This window comes from Arvicola amphibius, chromosome 1, assembly GCF_903992535.2.
Source record: "Arvicola amphibius chromosome 1, mArvAmp1.2, whole genome shotgun sequence".
Classification (NCBI taxonomy): Eukaryota; Metazoa; Chordata; class Mammalia; order Rodentia; family Cricetidae; genus Arvicola; species Arvicola amphibius.
Window position 1 is genome coordinate 121,201,971 of NC_052047.1, and position 25,543 is coordinate 121,227,513.

The 25,543-nt window shown below is 45.3% G+C and overlaps 1 protein-coding gene across 1 annotated transcript in view; it reads right to left on the minus strand.

Annotated features, from left to right (window-relative positions):
• Positions 1-366: 366 nt before the first annotated feature.
• Positions 367-25,543, minus strand: part of Gpr139 (G protein-coupled receptor 139) — a 38,384-nt gene continuing 13,207 nt past the window's right edge. The window contains exon 2 of the mRNA XM_038317737.1: positions 367-1,301. Coding sequence (XP_038173665.1) covers positions 367-1,301 — 935 coding nt within the window. The remainder of the gene's footprint in view (positions 1,302-25,543) is intronic.

The following is a 25,543-nucleotide window of genomic DNA, read 5'->3' on the forward strand; positions in this document are numbered from 1 at the left end:
CCTAGTAGCTGTAGATGGTACCAGCACTAACTACTTCTCTACTGTGGTCTTTACTGGTCACGGTATTATGGCATTTATAACATTTATAACTGCCAATGGCATCTTTAAGCCAGCAGGAACCGTGACTACCTTTGTGATTTCGTGAAAATAAGTGCACAAAGAAAAACAAGATGTATTCTCTCCTTTTCTCTCTTCCCTCTTCTCATCCTGTCCGTCTGAGAGCTGCCCAGTCTGTGGAGAGAGGAAATCAGGTTAGCACTCTTAAGGAGAGCTCTCTTAAGGTTAGCACTCTTAAGCCAGAGCATGGGACCAACCTCTCATCTGGAAACAGATTACACAAAAGGCACGAGTGCCAGCCCTATAGGGTCACGGGGACACTTTTATAGGCTTTCCGTGTTTGTCGTACTGGTACACCAGCATCTTGATGCAGTGTGAGTTTGCTGGAGAGATCCAGGGACTACTTGTTATGGAAAAGTTATGGTTGGTGTAGTACTGCACAGGCTGCTTCTGGCACTTGAACAAGGCCTTGAGTGTAGCTGCTGCCATGGTGCGGAACCGCTTGCTGATAAAGCAGTAGAGGAAGAAGTTGATGGCTGTGTTCAGTAGGGCCAGCATGTTGGCGACATCCAGCATGATGTGGACCAGCCAAGGGTTCTGGATGGGCGATCCGTAGAGGTGGTAGAGAATCATGATGATGCGGGGGGCCCAGAGGGTGGCAAAGATGGAGGTGATGGTGAACAAGATGGCAGTGGTCTTCCCTGTGGAATAGCCACGGAGGCGGAAGTTGCTCTTCCTCCTGAGCTTGTAGACAATGATTGAGTTCAAGATGAAGAAGATGGAGCAGGGCACCAGATACACAGTGAAGCAGTGGATCCAGACAAGGACATGATGCATGGAGGTGCTGGTGTAGTCTCCAGTCCAGATGTTAGGCCACCAGTAGTAGGGGATGCTGGTCAGGAAGCAGGTGATGTAAACACTCACAATGACTTTTCGGGTCCTGGCTGGGTAGGAAACAGTGTGGTATTTGAGTGGGTGACAGACAGCGATATATCTGTCAACAGTCAAGGGGACTGTAATCCAAATGGAGGTGTGGATGGAGGAGAACTCCAGCACTTCTATAATCTTGTCAGGGATCTGGGGCATCTGCACGCTCAGAATGAAATCTTCTAACAGGAAATCCACGAAGACGATGAAAAAGAGGACCAAGATGTCGGCAGCAGCAAGTGCCAGGAGATAGTTGTAGGAGGACTTCTGTCTCCTGGCCACTAGTTGAGAGAGGATGATGACTGTCAAGATATTCGCTGTGGAGATAAGAGAATCAAGGTTAAACCCAAGGCAAAGTTGACTGTGGGCTACTAGTGAGGGCCTGGGCTTGAGGGTGCTCCAATACACGCCAAAGGATCAAATGGGTGTTTCTGTGGGACACTCAGCACCACAAATCACACCTCAAATGGACAGCTGGAGACAATATGAATATATGCTTATGTACCTCCTGCAGCTGGGAGAGGTGATGCGGCTATCACCCAACTATAGGTATGAAACTGGATCCCTGAGTGCTCAGGAGACTCGGTGTTGTATTCCTGAATCTCCGTTCTCATTGTCTGTCTGACTGACTTGTGGAAATAGGGGTGTGATGGTTAATGTTGATCACCAACTTGGCAGGCTCTAGAATCGCCCAGGAGACAAGCCTACAGGCATGTCTGTGAAGGAGACCTTGACTGAATTTATTGAGATGGGAAGGCCCACCCTAAAAGTGGTGGCACTGTTCCTTTGACTAGAATCCTGGACCAAACACAAAGGCAAAAGCCAGCTGAGCATAAGCGTTCATCTCTCTCTACTTTCCAACTGTGGACGCAATATGACCAGCAGCCTCTTGCTTCCGCTGCCATGACTTTCCTGCCATGACAGGTTGTACCCTGAAAGTGTAGGCCAAAAGCAAATCCTTCCTCCCTCCAGTTGTCTTTTTTTCAGGCAATTTATTACAGAAACAAGACAAGTGAGTGATTCCTAGCCCTATATATTTGGTTCATTCCTTTATAAGAGAGGGTGAAGCCTGTCTTGAAATAGCTCCAGCGTCATTGTTTTTCCTCCAGGGGAACTGGAGTCTGTGCCCAGGGTGATGTTTGTCTGCTGTTTCTCTTCCACACTAACATTATTCTAGCCCATCCCATTCTCTCTTTTTGGTATTCAGCAGTATGTTTTTGAGACTTAACCATGTTAATACTTGGACTTCTAATTTATTCATGTGAACAACTATATAGAATTGTATCAACTTAGTACAATGTGGTGGTTTGAAAGAAAATGACCCCCAAAGGGAGTGGCACTATTAGGAGGTGTGGCTTTGTTGGAGCAGGTATGGCCTTGTTGGAGGAAGTGTGTCCCTGTGGGGGAAGGCTTTGAGGTGTCTTTTGCTCAAGTTTCACTCAGTGTGACACTCAGTCCACTTCCTGTTGCCTTCTGATGAAGATATAGCCAGCATTATGCTCCCTGCCATGATGATAATGAACTGAACCTCTGAACTGTAAATTGCCACATCAATTAAATACTTTCTTTATAAGAGTTGCTGTGATCATGGTGCTTCTTTACAGCAATGGAAATCCTAATTAAGATATAACGTATTGCAAATAGTTTTGTATTTCTATCTCCCCACAGCACTTTTGAATTTATTCCAGGATTTTTCCATTATGAGTGTGATAGTTCATGTCTCAGGATGACTCTCACTGAGAAGTACGTCCATGTGAGAGCTTTTTGGGTAGTGCATACAGAATACATATTCTAAAATGTATTTAAATACATTTAAGATGTATTTAAATACATACATAAAATACATATTCTAAAATGTATTTTAGAATACATAAAATTCTAAAATTTATGTTTTAGAATGTGCAGTTGTGGTCATTCTTCTGCTTGTAGCGATCAGACACCTGAGAAGAAGCAACTTAACTGAAGAATGGTTCATTCTAGTTCACAGTTTAAGGCACAACAGTGAGAGCATGAGGCAGCAGATCACATTGTGTCTGCAGTCAGGAAGCAGAGAGACAGCAGATGTATGGCTGACTTTCAGGCATTAAGGCCTGCCCCCCAAGGGACTTGCTTCCTTCAGTAAGGCTCTGTCTCCTAAAGATCCCACAACTTTCCATGCTGCGGACTGGCTGGGGATCAAGTGTTGAAACACATGAGCCAGGAGTGTGCATCTTCTATATTAGATATTGAGAACTAATTGCAAAGTGGTTTTACTAATCCAAACTCCCAATGGCTGAATGTGCAAAGTCCAGCTCAGCTGTTCCATGTCCTCTCAGGAGCTTGGAGGGCCGACCATTATCCTGTTCAAGTCTGTGCTGTTCTTGCTCTTACCTGAAGCACTCAGAAATAACAGAGTGCTGGTTATATTAGCCAGGCTTCAAGCCCAGGACCGAGGTTTACGCTGTAGATTATCATTTAATGATACTTATTCCAAAGGGGTGGGGAACCCCTGGGTACCAGATAGAGACCAATGGTGAGTGTGTACGCCATGAAGACCCTACCTCAGAAAATACTGCCTTTAAGATAAACGGTTTGTATTTATAAATCGGGTATCCCAAAAGTTTGTGCACCCAGTGGCATTTTTAAGAACCCATGAGCTGTGTGCAGGGAGGAGATGGTAAGTGAAACAGATGTTATCTATTTGCTTTAATCTATCTTAGAATTTAGAGGGAGAGAAAAACATTCACCAAAGAACTTTAGAAGAAGCTGCATAACTTCAGGTTATAGTGTGTGATAGGAAGGAGTGGCTGGGAGCAGAGATCAGAAAATACATTTCTAGGGGGTGGGGTTGTACAAGCTGAGATCAAGGGACAAACAAAGAGGTAAATGTCGCTGTAGAATATTATCTTAAGATGTGTTACATTTGTTTATGCTATGGAACATTTATTTAATGATGCAAAAATGTGTTGCATTCTTTTATGTTGCATTTGATTAACTCTGTGAAGTTGTGTTACTTTGCCTGTCTAAAACATCAGATTGGTCTAATTAAGAGCTGAATGGCCAATAGCAAGGCTGGAGTATGGATAGGTGGGGCTGGCATGCAGAGAGAATAACTAGGAGAAATCAGGGAGGAAAGACCAAGGAGCAAGAAAAAGAGGAGGACATCAGGGACCACCAACCCAGTTACACAGCAAGCCACGGAGAAGTAAAGAAAGGCATACAGAAGCAGAGAAGGATAAAAGCCCAAAGGCAAATGGTAGATGGGATAATAAATTAAGAAAAGCTGGCTAGAAATAAGCCAATCTGAGGCTAGGCATCTATAAGAAAGAATAAGCCTCCATGTGTGATTTATTAGGGAGCTAGGTTGTGGGTCCTCCAAAAGAGCTAAGAGTAAAAGAACCAAAGAATAAAAACAACCAATAACAGGTAAACAGGGAAAACATGTGGGAGAAGACATTTCAATAAAGGAAACAGTATGTGCAAAGGCCCAGGGGCGGGAATACATGAAGTGCTGGGCTTATTAAGGCAAAGGACGCTTATATTGATTTGTGCTTGCTCTGTATTTTGCATTTAACAGCTCTCCTTTATTAAACAGCTTTCTTATGTTCTCTTGAAAAGCATTTCAAAATGTTTTATTCATTTGGAAATCCTCTCACCGAGTATTTAGCATCTCTATTTGCAGGCAATGACCCGTGTATGGGCTGAAGGTGGGCACAAATTGGTACTGTAGATGTCAGGGTCTCCACTCAGAGTGTGTAAATAGTTTGCAAATGGCTACATGCTGAAGTGATGAATGAGAACGCACACCATGGGCACAGGGAAACTGGCGAGCAGATGTCGAGTGGAAGGCAAAGTTTGGAAAGGACACCTGGGCCAAAGGCCTGCCTTGTGGTCCTTGCTTGCCCTGACTTAATCTCATACAATTAGAGTTCCCTAGGAATCAGACCACAGGTTCTGATGACATTGGGGGCACAATAGCCAAGTCGGTGGGGGCTGGAGTGGGACTTCCCTGGGGTTCCATCCTTGCTCTCTTACTGGTTCATAGATTTGGGGGCAAATTTACTCAATTACTTAGTGCTTTAGTTTCGTTCTTTATAAAATGAGACTAATGAGAACATCCACTTCATGAGGCCGATCTCAGATGGAAGAATAATTAAACAAGACCGTGTCACAAAGAGACTAGTACCCGACACACGGCAAATGCTTGGTGACTGTGAGATGTTTTCTTTCATTCACTCACTAGTTTGTTTAAAGTTAGACGTGGCATGGAGTGCTGAAGACATGGGGATTAGCAAAATGGACCGGTTTATTTCTATCATGGGTGTGATAGAGTCTAAGAAGAAGACTAAATAAGCTAATGGACAAATGAACACACAGCAATGCACAAGAGAATCCCAGCTCGTGACATCATGCAGAGTAAAGGCAAGGGATGGGAAGTGACATTTGAGCTCAGTCAGGTGAGAAGAGAGAGTCCACCGTGATGGAGAGGGGACTCTAGGCAGCGAGCATGGCACGTTCAAAGGTTTGGGAATGAGGCAGGTCTGTTTAAAGAACAAAATGAGAATAGCCTGTCATTGTATTGATGAGGAAACTGAGGCTGGACATATGGATTAGTTCTCTGAAGAAACCAAGCAAGTGAAGAAACCAGGAAGGCATTCTACCTCTTTGTGACTTTGCCTCACATTAAACTCTTCATTTCCTTCCTCCATCCATCGTTCGGGCCTTCTTCCATGGGTATGTGCTTTGGTACATGTGGTAGATGCATGTAAGTGTGTGGGTGCATGCCCGTGTAAAGCATGAGAGAGCTATAGAGCAGCTCATTTGGAATCTTCTGCTGTCTGTTCTTCCCTATTGCCTTGAGGTAGGTACTGAACTACATGCTGTCCATTTCAGCTATGCTGGCTGGATGGAGAGCTCTGGGGACCCATCTGTCTCCTCCCCATAGTGCTAGGGTTATAAGCTGCAGCTATATCTGACCATTTATTTCTATATGTGTGCTAGGGATATGAACTCAGGTCCTCATGCTTGCAGAGTAAAGGCTCTTACACACTGAGCCTCTACTTGGATCCTACTTTGCTGAGTGTTAGCCATAGGACAGGGTTTTCAGCCAGTCATTCAAATTTACAAACGCCGGCTTGGTCACTTTTCACAATCTCTCTTTACTCATTGGGCAGTGCCCACATTTTCTTTATTCTTATGGCCTCCATAAGTATCAGGAGGCAGGGATGGATAAATTCCAGCATCTCCCTAGGAAATGTTCTGTAGAATGACTTTGTCCCTGCCTCTTCCTCCCTAGATGAACCCAGTTTCAAGCAAGGTGCTAAAAATTCTCCAAACCGAAATGCTGCAAAAATATTCCAGCCCCACCTAATGAACGCTTTAAGTCAAGCAAGCCATCAAAGTCAACAAAATTGCCAGGTATTCATAGTTGACATTTCCTGAAGTTTCTAGTAATTGCCTCTCTTGAGAAACTAATCCTTGACTCCGAGTTTCTCGTTTCTTTTTGTGTGAGCAGAGAGAGCAGCCCAATCCCAGGCTAATATCAGAGACACTTAGGAGACCTTGAGGTGAGCTTGGGCGAACTGATGGGAACTGCGTATTGATTTTCTAGAAAAGCAATGGGAAGGTAGGGACATCAACTCTTATGACTTGATGTTGCTTTAACTTCCCAAATGAAAAAAGTCCATCATTTCTACTGTCATGCATTTTCCCCCAAAGGGAAAGTGGTGTTGAGAGAGCCGGTGTGCCTTTGCCAGGGGTAAACGAGAGAGACCCCCATCACCACTGCCTGAAAATGTGCTTCACAGATTTTCCCTAAGACCAACTGGCTTGGGGTTCTGTTTGGTCTTGGTGCTGTTGGACAGGCTCAAGCTCTCAGGGAACCGAAGGTCCCTGCTTTGGGATTGAAGAGCATCTCTGATATTCCTGTTAGGATTCTTTCCTTACATATGCAGCTTACAGTCCTCTGACCTGAGAAGATTTGGAGAGTGGAAGGGAGAACAGGGCCGTGCTGGTTGTCAGGCCATCCCACCTACTGGTCTACGGGCTGTGGAGAAAGGACCAAGTTCTTCCAGAGATGTTTTTGGTGTCTGCAATGACCATGATGTCCCGTAGGTTCCTTGGAAGAGAGCGAGATGGGGAGACAGAACACTGGAGTTCTGAGTTTATTTTTTTATAGTTTGTTGGGTTTTCCAATTTCTATCTTTAACAATTAATTTTCCAGTGACTTAATTATACTAGCGTATAATAATAACTAACACTTATTCTTTCAACATTTACTATGCACTGGGCATTTCATAATATCTCTTTTAATCTTAATGACCCTGTGAGGGCAATAGTATGGTTGAGAGCTTTGAGACTCAGAAAAGTTAAGTCCCTTGTTGACGACACACAGCTAAAGGGTGGGGAGCCAGATGCCAGTAGACATTTGGTATCTGAGCTTATATAGCTAATTAATACGTTATAGACAGGTAGGGCGGAGAAGATGGCTTATTCAGTGAAAGAACCAGCGGTACAAGCATAGAATTCAGGTTCCCAGCATCCCTGTAAAAAACCAGCTGTGCCTGCGTGTGTCTTTAATTACAGCATGATGGGTGATGGGGGAGACAGGAGGGTTGCTGGGGCTGGCTGGCTATAAACTAGCTAAAGGAAGGCGAGTCTCAAGTCAGTATGGAACAGCAGAGGGAGAGGTGTTGAAGGACAGCAGCTATCTTCTCCGAGCTCCACGAGTTCCTAGGCATGTGTACTTTTACACAGTGTGCACATATAATGCAGACGTGCACACTGAAAAGGAAACTAGATGAAGTCTGTCATCACCCCACCATCACAATAATACAGCAGCTAGTCTCTCCAATGGCCCGCAATAAACCAAATCCCCTGGTGTCTATGTCCTGTGCTTGAGCTTGTCCTGTGATATTGACCTGAGATGATGTTCGGAAGACTTTGCGTGGCTGTTGACACTATGTCATAAAGGAGCTTTTGAACACCTGTTTGGGGACCACGGGTCCTTCTGGAAGCCCAGTTTTTATGCTATGCTCTCCATGGCACTTGAAGAAGCCATGTGCAGGGACTCCTAATGTCAGTGGTCACCTATGGGGCAAGCCTCCACCTTTGGTGCTCAGGTCTATAGAACTCTAGGAGATTGCGGCTAGACCTGTTTCGTGGAGCTCCATCTGCCCACGGCCCGTGACAGGTAACCATAAATCTCAGCTTTGAGCTTCCACGCCATGGAGGTTTTTAAATGCTGCAATAGATAAGCAGAGCAGGTGTTTGCTAGTGTCTCCAGGATGTTTACACATAAGATAATAACATAATTAGTAATAACGATTAGTGCCACAAGATGGGAGGATACAGCAACACCACTGCTCAACTTGAACATTTTCAGTTAGAGATAGGTCCTAGAGGTCATTTTTCTCCAAGTCTATAAGACTTATGAATCATCCTTCTGTTGTTGGATGCTATTTATTACCGTTATTGCTTGGGGGCGGGGGAGGATCAGCATGGTGCTTCCTTAAACATTTTATGTGTTTATACTAGGTGAATCCCACTAAACAGAGATGCTGGTTTAAAGAATAATACCTCGTCCTACCTCTTGCCTCCTTTCCCTTCACTCCTACAGGCAGCTGAGAGACTTGGTAAAAAGGAGAAGAGATCAATCCACAGCTATAAAAAGATGAGGTTAGATACCGAGAACTTTTGGGAAGCCGCAGTGATTATGTGAAGGCCAGGGCACTGTAGGCACTGCTGTCCTATCCACGCAGCTCTCAAAAATTAGGGGAAAAATTTATAGAGAGAATTGCTGTTCTGGGCTAATTAAATTCCTGGCCTAACCTTTCACAAATCCCGTTGCTCTGCATCCTAAATCACATCCTTGTGAATTTCCAGAGAGACAGCACTCCCTTCTTTCTGCCGCCTCTTAAATGCACCCCCAGTTGTCTATCTCTTGTATGAGGAGTGTCAGCTTTTGTGCCGTGCTGGCCTCTGACATTTGGGCCTGCTCTGGTGGTGTGATTGCCTGCTCCTCAGGATTCCCAGGATTGGGTTCTTAGGAAGAGCAATCAGGCAGCCTCCTGGGCGGAAAGCTGACATTGACCTTGCTCAGAGCTGGTGAGGCGAGAGGTTGGAACTGAATGCTGGGTATTCTACCCTCCTCCACACTGATACTGATTGTGGGGGTGTATGGGGTATTGGGGAGAAAAAATGTAAGATGCTTGCGAGACTTGGTTTTCAGTGTCTGGGGAAGGTGTTTGTTTGGAGGTTTCCAGGATTCTGCTCTGGACTCTGATAGAGGTCGTTACAAAAGAAGTAGGGCAAGAACTCCCAAGAGTAGTTGTCCCATCCTTTATCTCCAGTCCCAAATATGGCCAGTGGCCATCTTTGTTTCTCATGATTCCACTTCTTCCCAGTCAAGAACTCTGGGAAGCAGAGCTTTCTCATAAAATTAGCTGTGGACCAGTGAAGAAACAGTTGGGAATGAAACCTACCCGCTAGGGCTGGAAAACCTTGGGGAATAGTTTTCCATTTTCCAGAAAAGACTCTGAGGGGTCAAGTGACCTTTTACTCTCTCTGCAGGCATAACCTCACTCAAAACACCAGGGCATCTAAGAATCTTTTCTTAGAGGAGCTGGGAGTAGGCTGCCTACAATTAAATCCCAACAGGAAGGTTTCTGTAATGCTTAGTGAGTGTCCTAACCCTGGAGCTTTAGTCTCAACTGTGAAATGGGCATCCTAGTTGTGAGAACCCCTCTTGGCTTGTTGTGAGGTTTCATGAAACAATGTATGCATGATATTTGGCATATTTCCTGGCACAGAGTAAACACTGAAACAACTAGCTATTGTTGCCTGCTAAAACCCAGCCAGTTGCTATCAGTTAACAATCACAGAGCACATACAAGAGGCCAGACCTGACCTGTCGTGGATGCAGAAATAAGTAGGTGAGCGTTAAAGTGTTCAAGGGAGGAAGAAGGGAAGAGGGGAAGAGTTGGAGCATCCCTTGGGAATCTCCCTTAGGGAAGATTCTGTTTCCCTGGACCATTGCTTCTAATCTCAGCTACCAATTGTAGCTGATGCAACTTCTATCCTCTTTTGCTTATGCCCTTGGTAGAGAACACTGATGATTATCTATAGAATTAAGCCCTTAAGAGCCATCACTGGTTAGCGACTCACTTGACTATTGTGTCCTATGATACAATATTTTTCCTTTAAAAAATTTGTTCCTGGAGGGAAGCAATAGCTAAGGAAGCTGTCAGCAGTTGATGCTGTTAGGGGAGGGAGAGTAAGTTTTCCTCAGAGATGCAGCTCCTGAAAGACACCTTGACCCCTGCACATACAGGCAGCACTAAGTGGATTCAGTGGGTTTAAAAAGAGAGGGAACATATGAGGTTGGGCGTGTAAAGTGATTAGATGGAGATGGGAGAATTGGAGGGGAGAGAATAGGTAATGGATTTGATCAAACACATATGCAAGTATGAAATTATCCATAAAAATGCAAAAACAGTTCTTATCTTGGTAGCTCTTAATTTTTTTATAGTTTCTTATTTATTTACTTCCATTTATTATGTTCTTTTCTATTATTTTCTTTGTGGATATGATACACTTACATACCAGTAACATTTTAACTTTTGCATGGATTATTTCCCCAACCCATGTTTCTACTTCCTTTGCTTCTATCTTTATACGTGGGAAGTTTCATTTGAAATCTTTTGGTAGTGGCTACCTTGCCACCATGATGAAAGTATTCTTTCAGCTACAGCTAAGCTCAGTGGGTCAAGGATGTATTTGTGATATCTGCCAAGGCAGAAGAGATGCTATAGATTTGGTGGGTGGATCTTGAGTGTGGGATCCATACTGTAAACTCCCTGGCTTGCCCCTAGAAATGAAGCAGTGGTTTCTTGTGTAGACTAGACTGGCAAGTCTCCCTCTGTGGGTTAATAGGCAGCAAGAGCAAAGATGGCTGCTGTCCCGGGAAAGGTTGACTCAGGGCATTGGAACAGTGACTCAGCATCCATGCTGCAGACAGGAGTCCGTCCTGCCAATCAATTGACCTTCTCTTGACAGCAGAATTGGTTTTGACTTTTTGACCAGGGCCAACTTCCTTGGGTAACCATGGAAACTTTAGACTTAGATCACAAAGCCATGTTCAAGGCAGCCAACAGAACCAAAAGATTCCAAATGATTCTTCCACATGTGCTAATGTCTACTGAGGGCCTACTGTGTGTTGATGGCTTTGTATAGATGAGGTGCTTTTATGAAATTTATTGACGGATGTTCTTACCTAGGATGTTATAAACATAGTTAAATTGTAAATTTATTAAAACTTTATTATAAAGAAATTGCAGAAAAAATTCAACACTGCAGTGAAATTAAATAGTCTAGGGGTCTCATAGGAACATCATTTTTCACTAAGAGCAGTGGTAAATGTTTGCTTATGAAGTAAGCCCAGCTTATTTGAGAAGAGACTTGATACATGGGAAACTGTAGGAAAATGGCAATACAGGTAAAATTCAGGCCCTGGTCTCTGTGGACAAAGGAGAAAACTGATATTCAGAGAGAAGATGCCACCTGGCCAAGACAGCACAGCTAGAAAAATGAAGAAGCATCTTGCAAGCACTTGCTGATGCCATCCTGGGTCAAGTTCTGAACAGAGTGATGGATGCAGCTGTGCCTTCTCATCTCTGGGAGTCTGTCAGAAAGACAGATGGGGCAGGGCCTTACAGGAACAAGTCTTGGGCAGGCAGGTGGCTCTGCAGTAATCACCAAGTGGAGAGTTACCAGAATGGCTAGGACATTCACAATGAGAGACGTGCAAACTTCTGGACTCTGGCATATCTGGTTGACCTCCTAAATCAGTTGTTAAAAGTCAACTTTTTTTGTCAATTATTTGAGATTTGATGTAATAGATTTTTTTGATATAATAGATTTAGAACATAAAATATATTCATCTCTTCTCTGTTATCTTCTCTCTTAACTACTCTCTATCCTCCCAGCCAACTTTGAGATTTTTTTTTTAAACTTCTACCATCAAGTCTAGTTAGTGCTGTCTAGTTAGTTTTGGGAGTAGGGCCTGACTTTATTATTAAAGAAAACTGACTTTCCCTCACCCAGCTGTTTTGAAATACCAACAGCTCCTTAGTTACTAGTGGGATCTCTATGCCGGGACTTCGTCTGGCTTGAGCTTGCTGAGGTCTTGCCTGTGCTGTCACAATCTCTGTGAGTACCTGCCCTACTGCGTCCAGAAGACAGTTTCTTCCAAGTTTCCCTTTGACTCTTACAAATCTCACTGTCCTCTCTTCTGCTGAGATTCCTGAGCCCGTGTGTGCTTGTGTGTGTGTATGCATGCACGTGTGTGTGTGTCTGTCTCTCTCTGTGTGTCTGTGTCTCTGTATGCGATGCATCATTTAGAGTGGAGTACTCCAAAATCTCCTAATCTCCGAGCATTAGAGCAGCTGAGGTTCTGAGTCAGTTGCCATCTACTGCAAGGGGAAGATTCTCTGATGAGGGTTGAGAGGTACTCTGATCTGTGGGTACAGCAACAAGACAGGACATTTTAACACTGTATCCATTTAGCAGAATGATTGTACTGGGTTCTCCTTTAGAACTTATGACCTATGTAGGATCAGGTTCTAGACCCCTTCACCAGTGCCAGGCATGAGATCCATCTCATGAAGTTCCAAATCCTCATTTTTTTTAAAGCTGGCATTCTTGGTCAAGATAAGCAAGCACAAGTTTCACATACCCCATCAGCAAGTGAGAGCAAGGGTAGCTCCTGGCCTAAAGGACTGCTGTGAAGACTACAGCCATCTTACATGTGAAGCTCTTGGCTAGATCCAGGCTCAAGGAAGTGTTCCGTCAACAGCCACACTCGTCACGTGTAACCATCATGATCAGGTTTCCCAAGGAGAGACATTGAACAATGGGAGAGTCCATGAGGCATTGGCCATCTTGATATGAGCCTTCTGGTCTGTTGGGCAGGACAACTAGCTCTGGAAAAGAACTCTCTGACTCTGGGGTCAAGTTCAGTCAACACAAGTGTTTTTAGACCCCTGGAGTGCTACAGGAGATGCCTCTGTGCTAGACTGGGTTCCGATGTAGGTTCCAGGTGCCCAGGGCAAGCCCTGTCCATTCTCAGGTCTTCACTTTGCATTTCCCTAAACAGATCAGGGTAGTAAGGGAGTCGTAACTATCAATGTGGTATCATAGTTCACATGGGGGGAGGGTACGGGTTTCACTGGCCCACACAGAACAACAGTCAACAGCACGGGCCAAAGAGACCAAGAGGCAGGAGATGTGAAGATCCCTGCCTTTTACTCAGAGCAGCCAACAGTGACAGCGTGCCAGGTACTGAACTCAGTTCTTAACACACAGTGATTGTAATATGACACACTCTCTAATATACTATCCTATCGTATTAGTTTGTCTCTTCTCATCATGGTGACCAAACACCTATAGCAAAGAAGTTAAAGGAAGGAAGCTTTGTTTTGGCTCATGGTTTCAAAGTGATCAGTCCATCATGAAGCAGGCCAGGAAACAGAGCAAGAGAAGAAACAGGCAGGGATATATACTCCCAAGAAGCCACTTCGAATGACCTCCTTCACGTAGCTAGAGGCCACCTCTAGAAGTTTCCAGAGACTCCTCGGATAGTATCATTAGTTGGGGAAGAAGTGTTTAGAATATGAACGGATGGGGGCTGTTGCAGGTTCAAACTGGAAGACCAACAGGCAGGGTCTCTGTCACAATATGTCTTACTCAGTGCCTTTCAACTTTACGAAGGGGCAAAGATGATTATGCATTCAGTGGGAGCCATTCTTTAAGTTCTGAATTTGGATAATTTTATGGTCTAGTGATTTGAAATATAATCTTGTCTTTTAATGCTGAGGCCTGACAACACCCACAGCTCTCAGGTAGGCCTGGTGCTGTGAAGAAACGCTGCCAAGGAAGTCTGTGGTGTGCTAGGTTGATAAGAGAAGTCTCTGTGGATTGGCTGTATTAACCCATTACCAACTTCCCATAGCTCCAGCTTACTGTGGGCGTCTCAGGTCTATCAGAATGTAAAACCATTGTAAAAGAGAATCATTTGCATTTAGCACTCAATACATACTAATGAAGTGGGTAAGATTTTCATCCACTTAAAGATAAAAACTGCAAAGGTCTGGAAATCTAATACCCCAGCCAGCTTTCTCATCCTCCGACAAGAATCCTCCAAGAGTTGGGCACAGCTGGGACTTTTAAAATAGTGGGTTCCAAAGGCTGGACGTGTAACCCGAGATAGAGAGTTTGCCTAGCATGTTTATCCTAGCACCCAGAAAACCTCTCTTTATTGAATACTTATTGTATGCATCTCACCTGCAGAAGGCTTAATATGTATTGAATTTAGCCCTCATAACATGAGATGGATATTATCTATGTTTTAAAGATGGGAATGTGGAGCCTCAGAAGGGTTAGGTGACTTTCAAAGGTCAATCAACGAGAGTGTGCTGAACCTTGAATTCAAACACAATTTATGAGACCCAAAAGTCCCTTGTTCATATGCTTTTTAATCAACTTGGGAAAATGGGCCATTATGTATATATAATTACTCCACTTTGTCTTTATTTCCCTTTTAGGTTAGCAGTATACATCAGCAAACATGTATGTGGCATGAGAGAGTTGAGGGAAGAATGCCTTTCAAAGGAGCCGTATGGCCTTTGGGGACCCCTGGGAATAGGAGGAGGAGGGGAGGATAAAGGAGTTTCTGGATCTAATGACTGTCACAAACTCCACTGCACATGACTGAGATGACCCCATTGTCTCTCTCAGTACCTAGTGATGTTGCCCACTGGCTAGTCTCTATGGCACTGGTCCCATGAGTTCACGTTCTCCCTCCCCTGCCCATCTGCTCCAGCTGGTGTCTGCCTTGGGCAGAGGATGGTCATTTATTCTTTTGCTGTTTTGCAGACCCAGGGCGATGGTCACTGGGTGCCAGGGGACTAACAGGAAGTCAGAGGCTTCCGGGCTGTTCATCTGGAGTTCACTGGGGTGTCAGAGGCTAATTGTGGCTCTGCTTGGGTTGTCGCTGTTTGATTAAACATCTTGAGCTAAGCACTATTCATCCAATGGTTGCCAGGGGTACGTATTTTTAGCAGTGGGCAAATAGCTTATCAATTGTGCATATAAAATGCAGCCAAGAGAAAAGCCATCATTTTCTGTGACCCTGCCTTTTTCTTCTATGAAGGCAAGGACAAAAGAAGCAGTAAACAATGTTGGTATTCACATATCCATTTAACAATCCTTTCCTAATCTGCCTACCATGCAACAGACACTGTAGCAGAGACGAGGATGCAGTGGAGGACAGACACACAGTAGTCCCTGTCCGCAGGGATCTCATATCCTAAGCTGGTCTGTAGGGCTGTGTTCTGCTACCCACCAGCTCTGTGGCCCTGGGTAAGTCACATCTCTGGACTTGCTTCTCTCATTTGAGGGGCATATGTTGAACATGTGTCATATGCTGTTCATGCGCTGAGGACAGAAAGGACACTAAGCACGCACAAGTATGGCTCAAGAGATGCAGTCATTTTCTGGCTCATGGTCAGGGTCCAGGGAAGCCTTGGAGGCCATGGAGAACAGAGTCAAAAGTCCCAGAACAGCCTGAGCAAAGGCATGAACGTGTGACTGTGAGAAGCACGCGCAGTAAAGAGGAGCATGAGGAACACAGGAAAACTAAAGTTTTCCAGTCGCTGGCTCAAGCTGTCTTTCCAGCCTTAAGGCTATGGCTCTCAGGGGCCACTTCCTCAAGACAGCTCACCGCCCAACAACCAGGGCTATGTGTAAACTGCAGCCATCCGTCTGACTTCAAAACCCCAGCTGTTTTTGAGGTTTGCATCCAGCATCCTCAATAGCAGGAGACATTAGGGGGAAATGATCTGGTGTCAGCATGCTGCTTTAGACTCCTGTTTCAGACACTGCTAGAGCTGACCACATGGGCCATGGATGGACCCCATTTTCATGGCAGAGAAAGTCACTCAAGGGCCACTGGCATTATCCCAGAAAGGCACGTGTGACAAATAGAAATGGGAGCCTCTGCCACATTCTGTCTGTGTGATTCGGGGCCATGGCTCCAACTTCTCTGTGCATTAGTTTGCTCACCCGTGAGAAACAGAATGATGTGATACTCGCAAGCTTTTGTGACGATCTCATGGATTACACAACACGGGGACAGTGCCTCCAGCAGTGCCTGGCACCACAATGTGTGTACATGGCTATTAGACGGGTAAACAGGTTCAAAGCAGAATTATCAGGGCCAATTTTCTGATAATTATTAACGTGACACCAATTTTTGGTGCTTGGTCAGTGCTCTCCAGACACACAGGTCTGGTGTGTGGTGAACGCACTGGAAAGTTTCCAAGGGTTCCCGTGGGAAATGAATTGGGCAACACAATCAAATGTGCCGGTGACTGGTTGGAAATTAAGTTGATATTGTGTTTGATAGGGATCTTCTTGAGGCCATAATCTTCTAATCCAAAGGATCCAGTTGAACCTAGCACTCTTCCTCTATGCAAAAACTAAAAAAAAATTCTTCCTGCCGGACTGCTGACGAGGATGGGGGAGTTTAGCACATGCGCAGATGCTGTACCGTGCCTGGAATGCAAGACCTTCCGGCCGGACTACTGAGGAGGATGGGGGAGTTTAGCACATGCGCAGACGCTGTACCATGCCCGGCATGCAAGACCTTCAGCTATGCTTCCTTTCCCTGTGAGTGTGAGTCTCCTTTCTGGTACAGTCAACTAACTTTCTGAAAGCGGGGACATGGAGATCACTGATTGTGAAACCAACAAGTTAGATCTTGTTTGCTGAGCCTTACTTTCGGGATCCCGGCTACGTTTCTTCAACAAGATGCACCTCAACGTCCTTCATCTGTAAAATGGGGATGGCAACACCCACCTTTCAGGGTTTTTTTTTTTGTCAGTTAGATGATTTGACACCACTGAAGTGCTTAGAAGTGCTTCTGGTTATTTAGTTGGGTGAGGGAGAGCTTGTGTTCTTCCTACGACACTCTGGCAAGCCTCCTTGCTTTGCTTCAACACAGATGCTGGTTCTGCCTTGCTTCCAGGCCTTCACTATGAGCTACTGTGTCTTAGCAGGCCTGAGGCTCCGAGTTGGGCGGAAAGTCAGATAGATACTCAGAAAGGTGTGCCACGGCGGCAGAAGACAGTGTGTGGCGGAACTGCTTCCAAAGGGAGCAGATATCGGACCCAAGGATGGTGAAAGGATCCTGGAGGAAGAGCCGTCCATGCAGCTGTAGGGAGGAGGGGCCAACTAAATGGACTGCCTTCTTTTCAGATTGGCTGTTTCATGCCCATGTTAGGATTTGAGGTTCATTTGAAACCCAGTTGGGAAGGACCGGGGAGATAGCTCAGCTGGTAAAGCTCTAGCTGGCCCGCAGTCCTCCTGACCTGAGTTCCACTCACAGAACCCATGTAAAGAGCTGGTTGGGGTGGTGAGCGCCTCTGATGCCAGCGCTCCTGCGGCAAGATGGGAGGCAAAGACAGCAGAATTGTCTGGACGCCTGTGGACCACTAGCCTAGCATAAGCAGTGCAAGCAACAGAAACAACGAAAGAGACCCTGCCACGAGGTGGAAGGCAAGGATGTTGGGACACCAGAAAGTTGTTCTCTGGCTTCCATGCGACACACCGGAACTCATGTATGCACAAAATTAATACATTACAAAGAGAAGGAAACCAAAGGGCAGGTCATGCTGACAGCACACTTCCATGTAGGGTTACCTTCCAGCTCAAGCTGTCCTCATCAGGCCTCCTTATCTATGGCATCTTTTCCGAGAGAGAGAGAGAGAGAGAGAGAGAGAGAGAGAGAGAGAGAGAGAGAGAGAGAGAGAGAGAGAGAAAGGAGGAAGGGAGAGACAGAAACAGAGATAGAGACAGAGAGACAGTGGCTGGGGGAGAAGCAGAAACAGTCCTTCACTTCAGTGGCCTTGTATCAAATCCCAGGTACTTCTGAAGGGTAATGAGGTGTGCGTGCATGTGTGTGTGTGTGTGTGTGTGTGTGTGTGTGTGTGTGTAGCAGAGACTCTGCCACGCATATCAACAAAGCCGGTGAATATGGTCAGCCCTGGAGCTTCCTCATCCTTGTGATGCTACAAAACTGAGAAACTGAGAAATAACCTCTTCCCACGCAGCGCGTGCTTCCTTGCCCCCTTCTCGGCTTTGCAGAGGAGGGATCCAAGGGATTTGGATGTCCGGGAACATTAGAAAATGTCCCAGCATTCACAGCCCAGGTGCACGCCCTCCAAGGCTGCCCTCCAGAATGTTCTGTTCCACACTGGGACCTGTGTTCAGATGCAGGGTCGAAGTGGTGTTATCTGTGCTGGGAGACGTGGACAGGCAGGGAACAGGCCATACCCAGAGGACAATGCCTAATTACCTGGGGACCTTGGAAAGCAATTTTCTATGGTTGGAGAAATTGGATTTTTATTTTTGTGTGTGTATGTGTGCGTGCATGCATGATTCCAGCCCAAGTACACAGCCAAGTGACATGTAGGTCAAGGAGGCATAATTATATGGAAATGGCTTTAGTTTGGGAGTTTCTGAAAACCCTCCTCCAGACCCTGGGAGTGATGAAGAGGAAGGAATTTTGGGTCTTCCCCAACTGAGATGAACCGGCGGGAGACGGTTTCCTTGGGATGTTGGAGCAATTTGTTCCTTTCTGGTTTCAGGACACAGCATGTGTGCCATAAAGGGGAGATGCTGTGCCCTTCCTGCTCAGCAATGATGGTGTGCATGATGGCTTCAGTCCTAAACTATGCTTGCAGTATGACTGCTACGGTTTAGATAAGGCTGGTTGTCCTGGAGGTTTGGCCTCCCCAGAGTGGTACTAAAAGCTTATTGAACCTGTAAGAAGTGGGGCTTGGTGGTTGGTAGTTAAGCCATGATGGCTCTTTCTGTCTTTTATGTTTATTTATTCTGTCTGTGCGCATGTGTGAGGGAGCATGCCATGGCAGAGATGTGGTCATACGAGGTTTGTGTGGGACAGGAGAGTCGGTTCTCTCCCACCATTATGTGGGGATTCTTGGGGTGGGGTTTGAACTCAGGTCTTCAGGCTTGGAGACAAGAGCCTTATGTGCCGAGACATCTCACTAGCTGACGCCTGTTTTTCGGGGGAAACTGATTCCTGTCTCACAGGAGTTAGCTCCTATGACAAAACCCAGCCCCTCTGGCCTCCTTTCTTCTCCCACCATGTGGCTTCGCTCTTCTGAGTGCACCTCCTTCTGTGTCAGTGTTTGCGTTATGTCCTGACACAGCCAGGATGCCCTTGCCGGATGTTGGCGTGGTGCTATTCAAATTTTGCAGCTACCAGAGTCATGCTCTAACTAAAACCTCTTCTCCTTATACATCACCCCGCCTCAGACATTTTGTTCTAGCAACACAAACCAGTTTAAGAGGGTGACCTTGGAAAAGTTAATGGAATTTCTGTCTCTTGAGGAAAACTGATTCTGTTTGTAGAGTTGGACATGGATGGTGGGCGTGGCTGGAATTTTGCCTCTGCTCAAACATCTTTCTGATTTTACTCAGTACTTTTGTCTACTCTACGGGGAAGCGAAGCTCCCCAAACAAGGCACCCTGTCTCCAGCCTTTGGCCTTTCTGTGCGTTCCTCTTTTCCTGTAGTCCTTCTCCCAGCCATCTCATCTGAATGACTCTTGTCTGTCCTTCATGAATCATCTGGTCACCCACCAGTAGTGCCAGCCTGATGTCCCCCAGACTTGCTATAACCTTGCCGATGACAAAGCAAACTGTCTTCTTTAACTCTGAGCAAAAACGCCACATGCAAGACAGGACACTAAGTGTCTATGGGGAAAGCAATCCCTGTCCTCCCAGAAATAAGAGAAGCAGTGAACAGTCACTGCAGGAGCAGTAAAAAGGAGGACAGTGTCAGTAAATGATTCTATACCCTTTCCTGTCACAAAGATGTGGTCACAATCATCCCAATGGCTCCCATCTGGCAGCCTCTCATTTACAAGCTAGAAATGGTGGAAATAGCTTCATACCCAATGATTGCTGCTCTGCCCCTCACACTGAGGGTGGGGTTCACTAGACCAATCCTGTAATGGAGAGGATATGGACTCAGATTTAGTGAGTGCCCCAAAGTCACTGCTTACTAAGTAGCAGAGTCTGGATTTGAACCCATGTCTTTCTCAACTACGTCAGTTGCCACGATTCTTTAAGAAGAGACCATTGCTTCCATCGATAGTCACACAGTCTGCAAGCTGGAAATTTTGCTTTCTGTTCTGCTGGGCTGCTCCTTATCACGGGTACCATCCACCAGCTGTTTACAATTTCGGGGGACCCCGCCCTTTCCTTGCTTTTGGATTCCCCAGAATGAATGAGACACTCTGGTCAAACCAGGAAAGGGTGGTGGAGTCACAAGTGCAAAGTCACGGAAGTGTGAACACGTGCTGTGTTTGTAGAACTGTAGATGACAGGCTTGGCTGGTGTGTGGACCGCAGGGGAATGAGGGATGAGAATTCAAGAGCCCAGTGTGATAACCTCTGTGAAATTGCTTTGCAAACTTCCAAGGTTGTTTTGCGGGACTGTTGAAGATAACGCCCGTGAAGCAGCTTTGCACATTGGAAGAGTGTTAGGCAAATGTTAATTATCGGGAGATATTTTGGAGGTAGCCTGATTGGTATGGGGAACGAGATAGCAGAAAATTAAAATAGCTGCTAATTTCTCTTGCATCCACATTCTCAAAAGCATTCATACATGAAAAACTCTAATTCCAATGCCCTCATGGCTCCCCATTCTCAGATAAATAGATTATAATAGATTTTAGAAGCTAATAAAAATTCAGCCTGTTTCCTGGTTATTATTGATTTCACAACCAGGTTTAGCAACCTGGAGTAATATTTTGTTGTTTGCCCGTAAGAGCACATCGAGTTAATTCTTTACCGAAATACTCATATATGGATGGCTGTGTCTCCTTTCTTGGCTGTCATGGCACTGGGGCTGTCATGAGGATAGCCCTGTGTCCTTCTGTCTTGTTTATGGTGGGGTGCTCAGTCTGTGCCATGATACCTGATGCACAGCAGAACTTGGACAAACAGAACCTGGAGTAGCATGTGAGTCTAGATACCCACATTCCACAGGAGTTACTGGAGGGACACCTTAACTCTGTTTTGGGTCTCCTGTCCTCAATGCCATTCTGTTTGTTTGGTCAGAAACTTAATCTATTTCCCTGTTTTAATAATGTACTGTAGGTCAAACTAACTTCCTGAATACAAAGTAATGTCTCTAATAAAGAATCCAAACTTGCATGCCAGCTGAAGTCATATGTAGGATCAAAAATAAGAGGTGGAAGGTACTATAGTTATGATAATCATTATTAATTGCAGAAAAGATAGTTATGTTTTTCAAAACCCAGAAGGATCAACTGAAAAGTGATAAGAGAAATAGAAAAATAAGAGGAACAAGGGCTGAGTACATCAGCTGTGACCGATCAGGAAACAGGAGAGGAGGATTCCCTGCACACGCCCTAACCACTTACTAGAGAACACCTGCATTCTGAGTGGGGCAGGGACAGGGCTTTCTTCCTGTCTTGGTTATATTTTGTCTCGTGGGTCCTCAAGTAGCTTGGCTGGTAGCCAAAGTCTCACAGTGTCACTCACATCTCCACTGTTACCTCCTGGCTCTTACCAAGGTGAGAAGTGTGCTTGTAATCCTATCAAGCCAGTGGGGACATTAAAACCCACTCTCCCTGTCATCCCTCTCAGGGAAAACATTTCTCCCTGGTTGGTGGAGATTCTTCTGCATGGCCACAGATGGAGTCTCCACTTCCAATATCCATGTCTGAAGAGAGGGGCTCTGGCGTTAATGCAATGCCCTTTTTGGATGATGTTGGAACCGAGATCTGTGCTTCTGGAAGCAACAACACTAACATGTACCTCCTGACCTCCTGCTGCAAATAAGAACAAAGGCTACGATGCCAGGTGAGTGGCTCGGAAGCCTGGCTTTGGCACAATACCACTGTGGCCAGAAAACATTCTCACCTAATTTTGTGCTTCTGCTTTATTAATAATTTCTGTATCAGGGCTGGAGAGATGGCTCAGGGGTTAAAAGCATTTGTTGCTTTTGCAGAGGACTCAGGTTCTGTTTCCAGCAACCACATGATGACTCACAACCCTCTGTAACTCCAGTCCCAGGAGATCTGACACCTTCTTCTGGCCTCTGTAGATAATGCATACGCATGGTGTACTCACATACATGTACATAAAACACTCATACACAGAAAAATAAAAATAAACAAATCTTACAAAAATCGTGTCTATTTCATGGATTCAGAGGGATTGCCCGAGTCAGTTCATGTAAGGTACCTATAATGGTGCCCCGTGTAGAGTAGGCACTCAGTTAACATTAGTTATTGTGCTGATTAATCTTAACTGTCATGTCACAGGATGCAGAATCACCTAGAAACCGAGGCACACTTCTACACAGTGCGATTCCAGAAAGCATAAATGAAGAGAAGACCTCTCTGAATGTGGGTGGCACTATCCCATGGGATGTGGACCTGGCCAAGGCCAAAGGAGGAAAGGAGAAAGCCGGAGAGCCCCGGCACTTCCCTTCTCTCTGCTCCCTGGCCACTGTGATGTGAGCAGCTCTGCTGGCCCATGTCCCACTCCACCGCAACAGATGAACCCTCTGAAACGACGAGCCAGAGCCAACCCTTGGCTCACTCGTGTGAGCTCTTTTCTGTGAGCTCTTTTGTGGCACTGATACAGAGTCTGGCTAACTGAGCTAATGTGGAGAGCAATGGAGGAAGGAGTTGCCACTCTTTGGGGCTATGAGGTCATCCTGAACTTTTTCTTTAGAGTGTTATTACTCTCTATTACTGTATGGTAAGAAGCAATGCCATCCACAAAGGATGTTGTAAAAGGTTAAAAGGAACTAAATGTTGACTATTTCCACACACCATAATAATAGTTTGTCAGTTTACTTCTTTTGTCTACCGACAGGACATGACTTACAAGTCAGGACCAAGATCATTCTTTGTTGCTTAGTCATGAATCTCATAAGAGAGCTGCTTGGCCTGTGTGTGATGACACGTGAATTTGTGGTCAGCATGCTCAGATCATGGTGGGTCTCTCCCTAGCACTGCCACCAACCCACAACTGTGCTGGCAGGGCTCATCTTTGGTCCATGGACTATACCTTCCTCAACACCAGAAACCCAGCTCTTACTGTCTCTGCGACACCAGTAACTAGTAGACAATTCTCATGGGAATGGACCATAGAAAACCTCCACAAGATTCACTGGGCAGGCCCTGTCAGGGAAGGTACAGCCCTGGTTGCAAAGTCCTGGCAGATAGTGCAGTTTTCAACTCTGCCTTCTGGAAGTAGCTTGGGGTAACCACTTAACTCTGCCAAGCTTCCGTTACATAATGGATGAGTTCTATGTAAGTTTTAATTCACTGCCTATCGGTCAGCACTATATTAACATTAGGGATTGTTATTGATGACTCTGTAAACATTGGGAATAGCATCTTGCATGGACTGGGTGGCCAATCAGCATTCACTACATGAACTGGATTTAGAATTCTGAGTCCTGGCTGACACTGAACCCTTTCATGGGTGACAAGGGAAACCTAGGAAAGGTCTGGATGAAGAATTTTTTTTAGGAGAATTGTTTGATTACAATATTCTAGTTTATGGAAAAAAAGAAGCAACTCAATTTCCGTTTTTGTAACTTAGTATGGGGTGGAGAGGGAATTTACCTATGTGTCCTTGGTTAAAAAATGATTTCAAGCAATTAAACCATCTGCTTAGAGAGAGAGCAAAGGGGGCATTGGGAGAGTCCTCTGTCAAGAAGGAAGGTATAGTTCCTTAGAGTGTCTGCAAAGACCGGGATGGGAGAGTGAACCAAGTCAGAGGTCAGTAGACACAGCATTTGTCTTGTCCCGTGCCCTGAATGCCAACATCTGCAGCAGGGCGTGGGCAAGCACAAAGCATGAACAGTGATGGGCAGACCTAGTACACCTCAGCCCTGCTGCCTGCTAGCTGGATGACCTTGGGAAGGTCACTTTCTTTTACAGTCTGCTTCCTTATCTGCGAAGTAGACATGATGGAAGTGCCAGGCTCCCAGGTATAGCTATGAATATTAAGTGAGGCCGCGTGAAGCGAAATGTCTAGCCGATATGAAGTGCCCAGGAAATGGTGGTGCTGATGAGGAGGATAATTCTGATGATGATGATGATGATGATGATGATGATGATGATGATGATAAGAAAGATATTTACAATGGCAATGTCTCAAGTTTCTTAGAGGCTCGTATGAATATTACACTTATAACATTTGGAAGGTGATCACCTATCTGTCTTTCCATCCATCCATCCATCCATCCATCCATCCATCCATCCATCCACCTGTCCACTCATATGCCCATCTATCCCTCCCTCCCTTCCTCCCTCCTTTCTTCCCTCCCTCCCTCTGTCTTTCCCTTCCTCCCTCCGTCCATCCACTTACCCAGCCAATACCTTCTAACCCATCACTACATGCCAAGTACTAACAGAGAGGATTTAAGTTTAAGAGATGCCTTCTGTCTAGGCATCTGTCTTTGCATTCTCAGGCAAAGACAAACCCTTCTCTTTTGAGTTCCCCAGGCATTTGGACACCTTACTCCCCCAGCGCTCTCACCCCTATTATAGACCATGGCACCTATTGCTATGATTTTTGACTTGCCTTCTGGTCTTGCTAGTACGTGAGGTTTTAAACATACATGTTCATTTTTGTTTCTCTTTCTTTTATTATCCTCCCTGACTCAAAGTTGCATCGCAGATACACTGAACCCGGCTCTTCATGAAGTAGCCTGAACAGCCCAGTTGGGGAGATAATAGGAAATCTCAACCTGGCTTAGAAAGGGAGGCTTCTATTTGGTAATTATCTGTTGTTTATAGTGTCTCATGGACTGGCCTCGGCCAGATGAGCATTCTCCCTCATTTTACAGATGATGACGTGGAAATTTATAGGTGACAGTTACACACGGGCAGGAAGTCCAGCTGGAACTCAATCGCAGATATTATAACTTCCATTTTTACAAGAAGTCTGTATTCGATAGCCGAAGGAGTGTGATAAGGTGTAAATGGATGGGTGTGTGTGTTCACGGGTTTACATGTGATGTACTTAGTCCATGTAGACAAACTGGAGGCAGGAATGAAAACAGACAACTTAAATTCCTTTAGAGGTAAAATGAGGGAAAAACAAAACATTAGTTGTTTAAAAAATAATCTGTGTGCTAGGAGGTAAGGGGAAGAAGTATGATGACCTGCGTAGCACAAGCATGGTCTCAAGGACGCTATTGGTTTGGGCTCTAAGTTTTCTTTCCTTTCCTTTTCTTTTCTTTTCTTTTTTTTCTTTTTTTGTGACAGTTTGGGAAGACTTACCAGGGGAAATACAGATATTTTTGGAGGCTATGTCCTGCTATGTGGTCCTGCCGACCTGGCCTTGAGCTCAGGCTCCTCTCGACAGCCTCCTAAATACCTTAAGCTTGCATTTAGAACCATGGAGTGTTAGGCTTGGTCTCCAGCTGTTTCTTAGGGGAAGC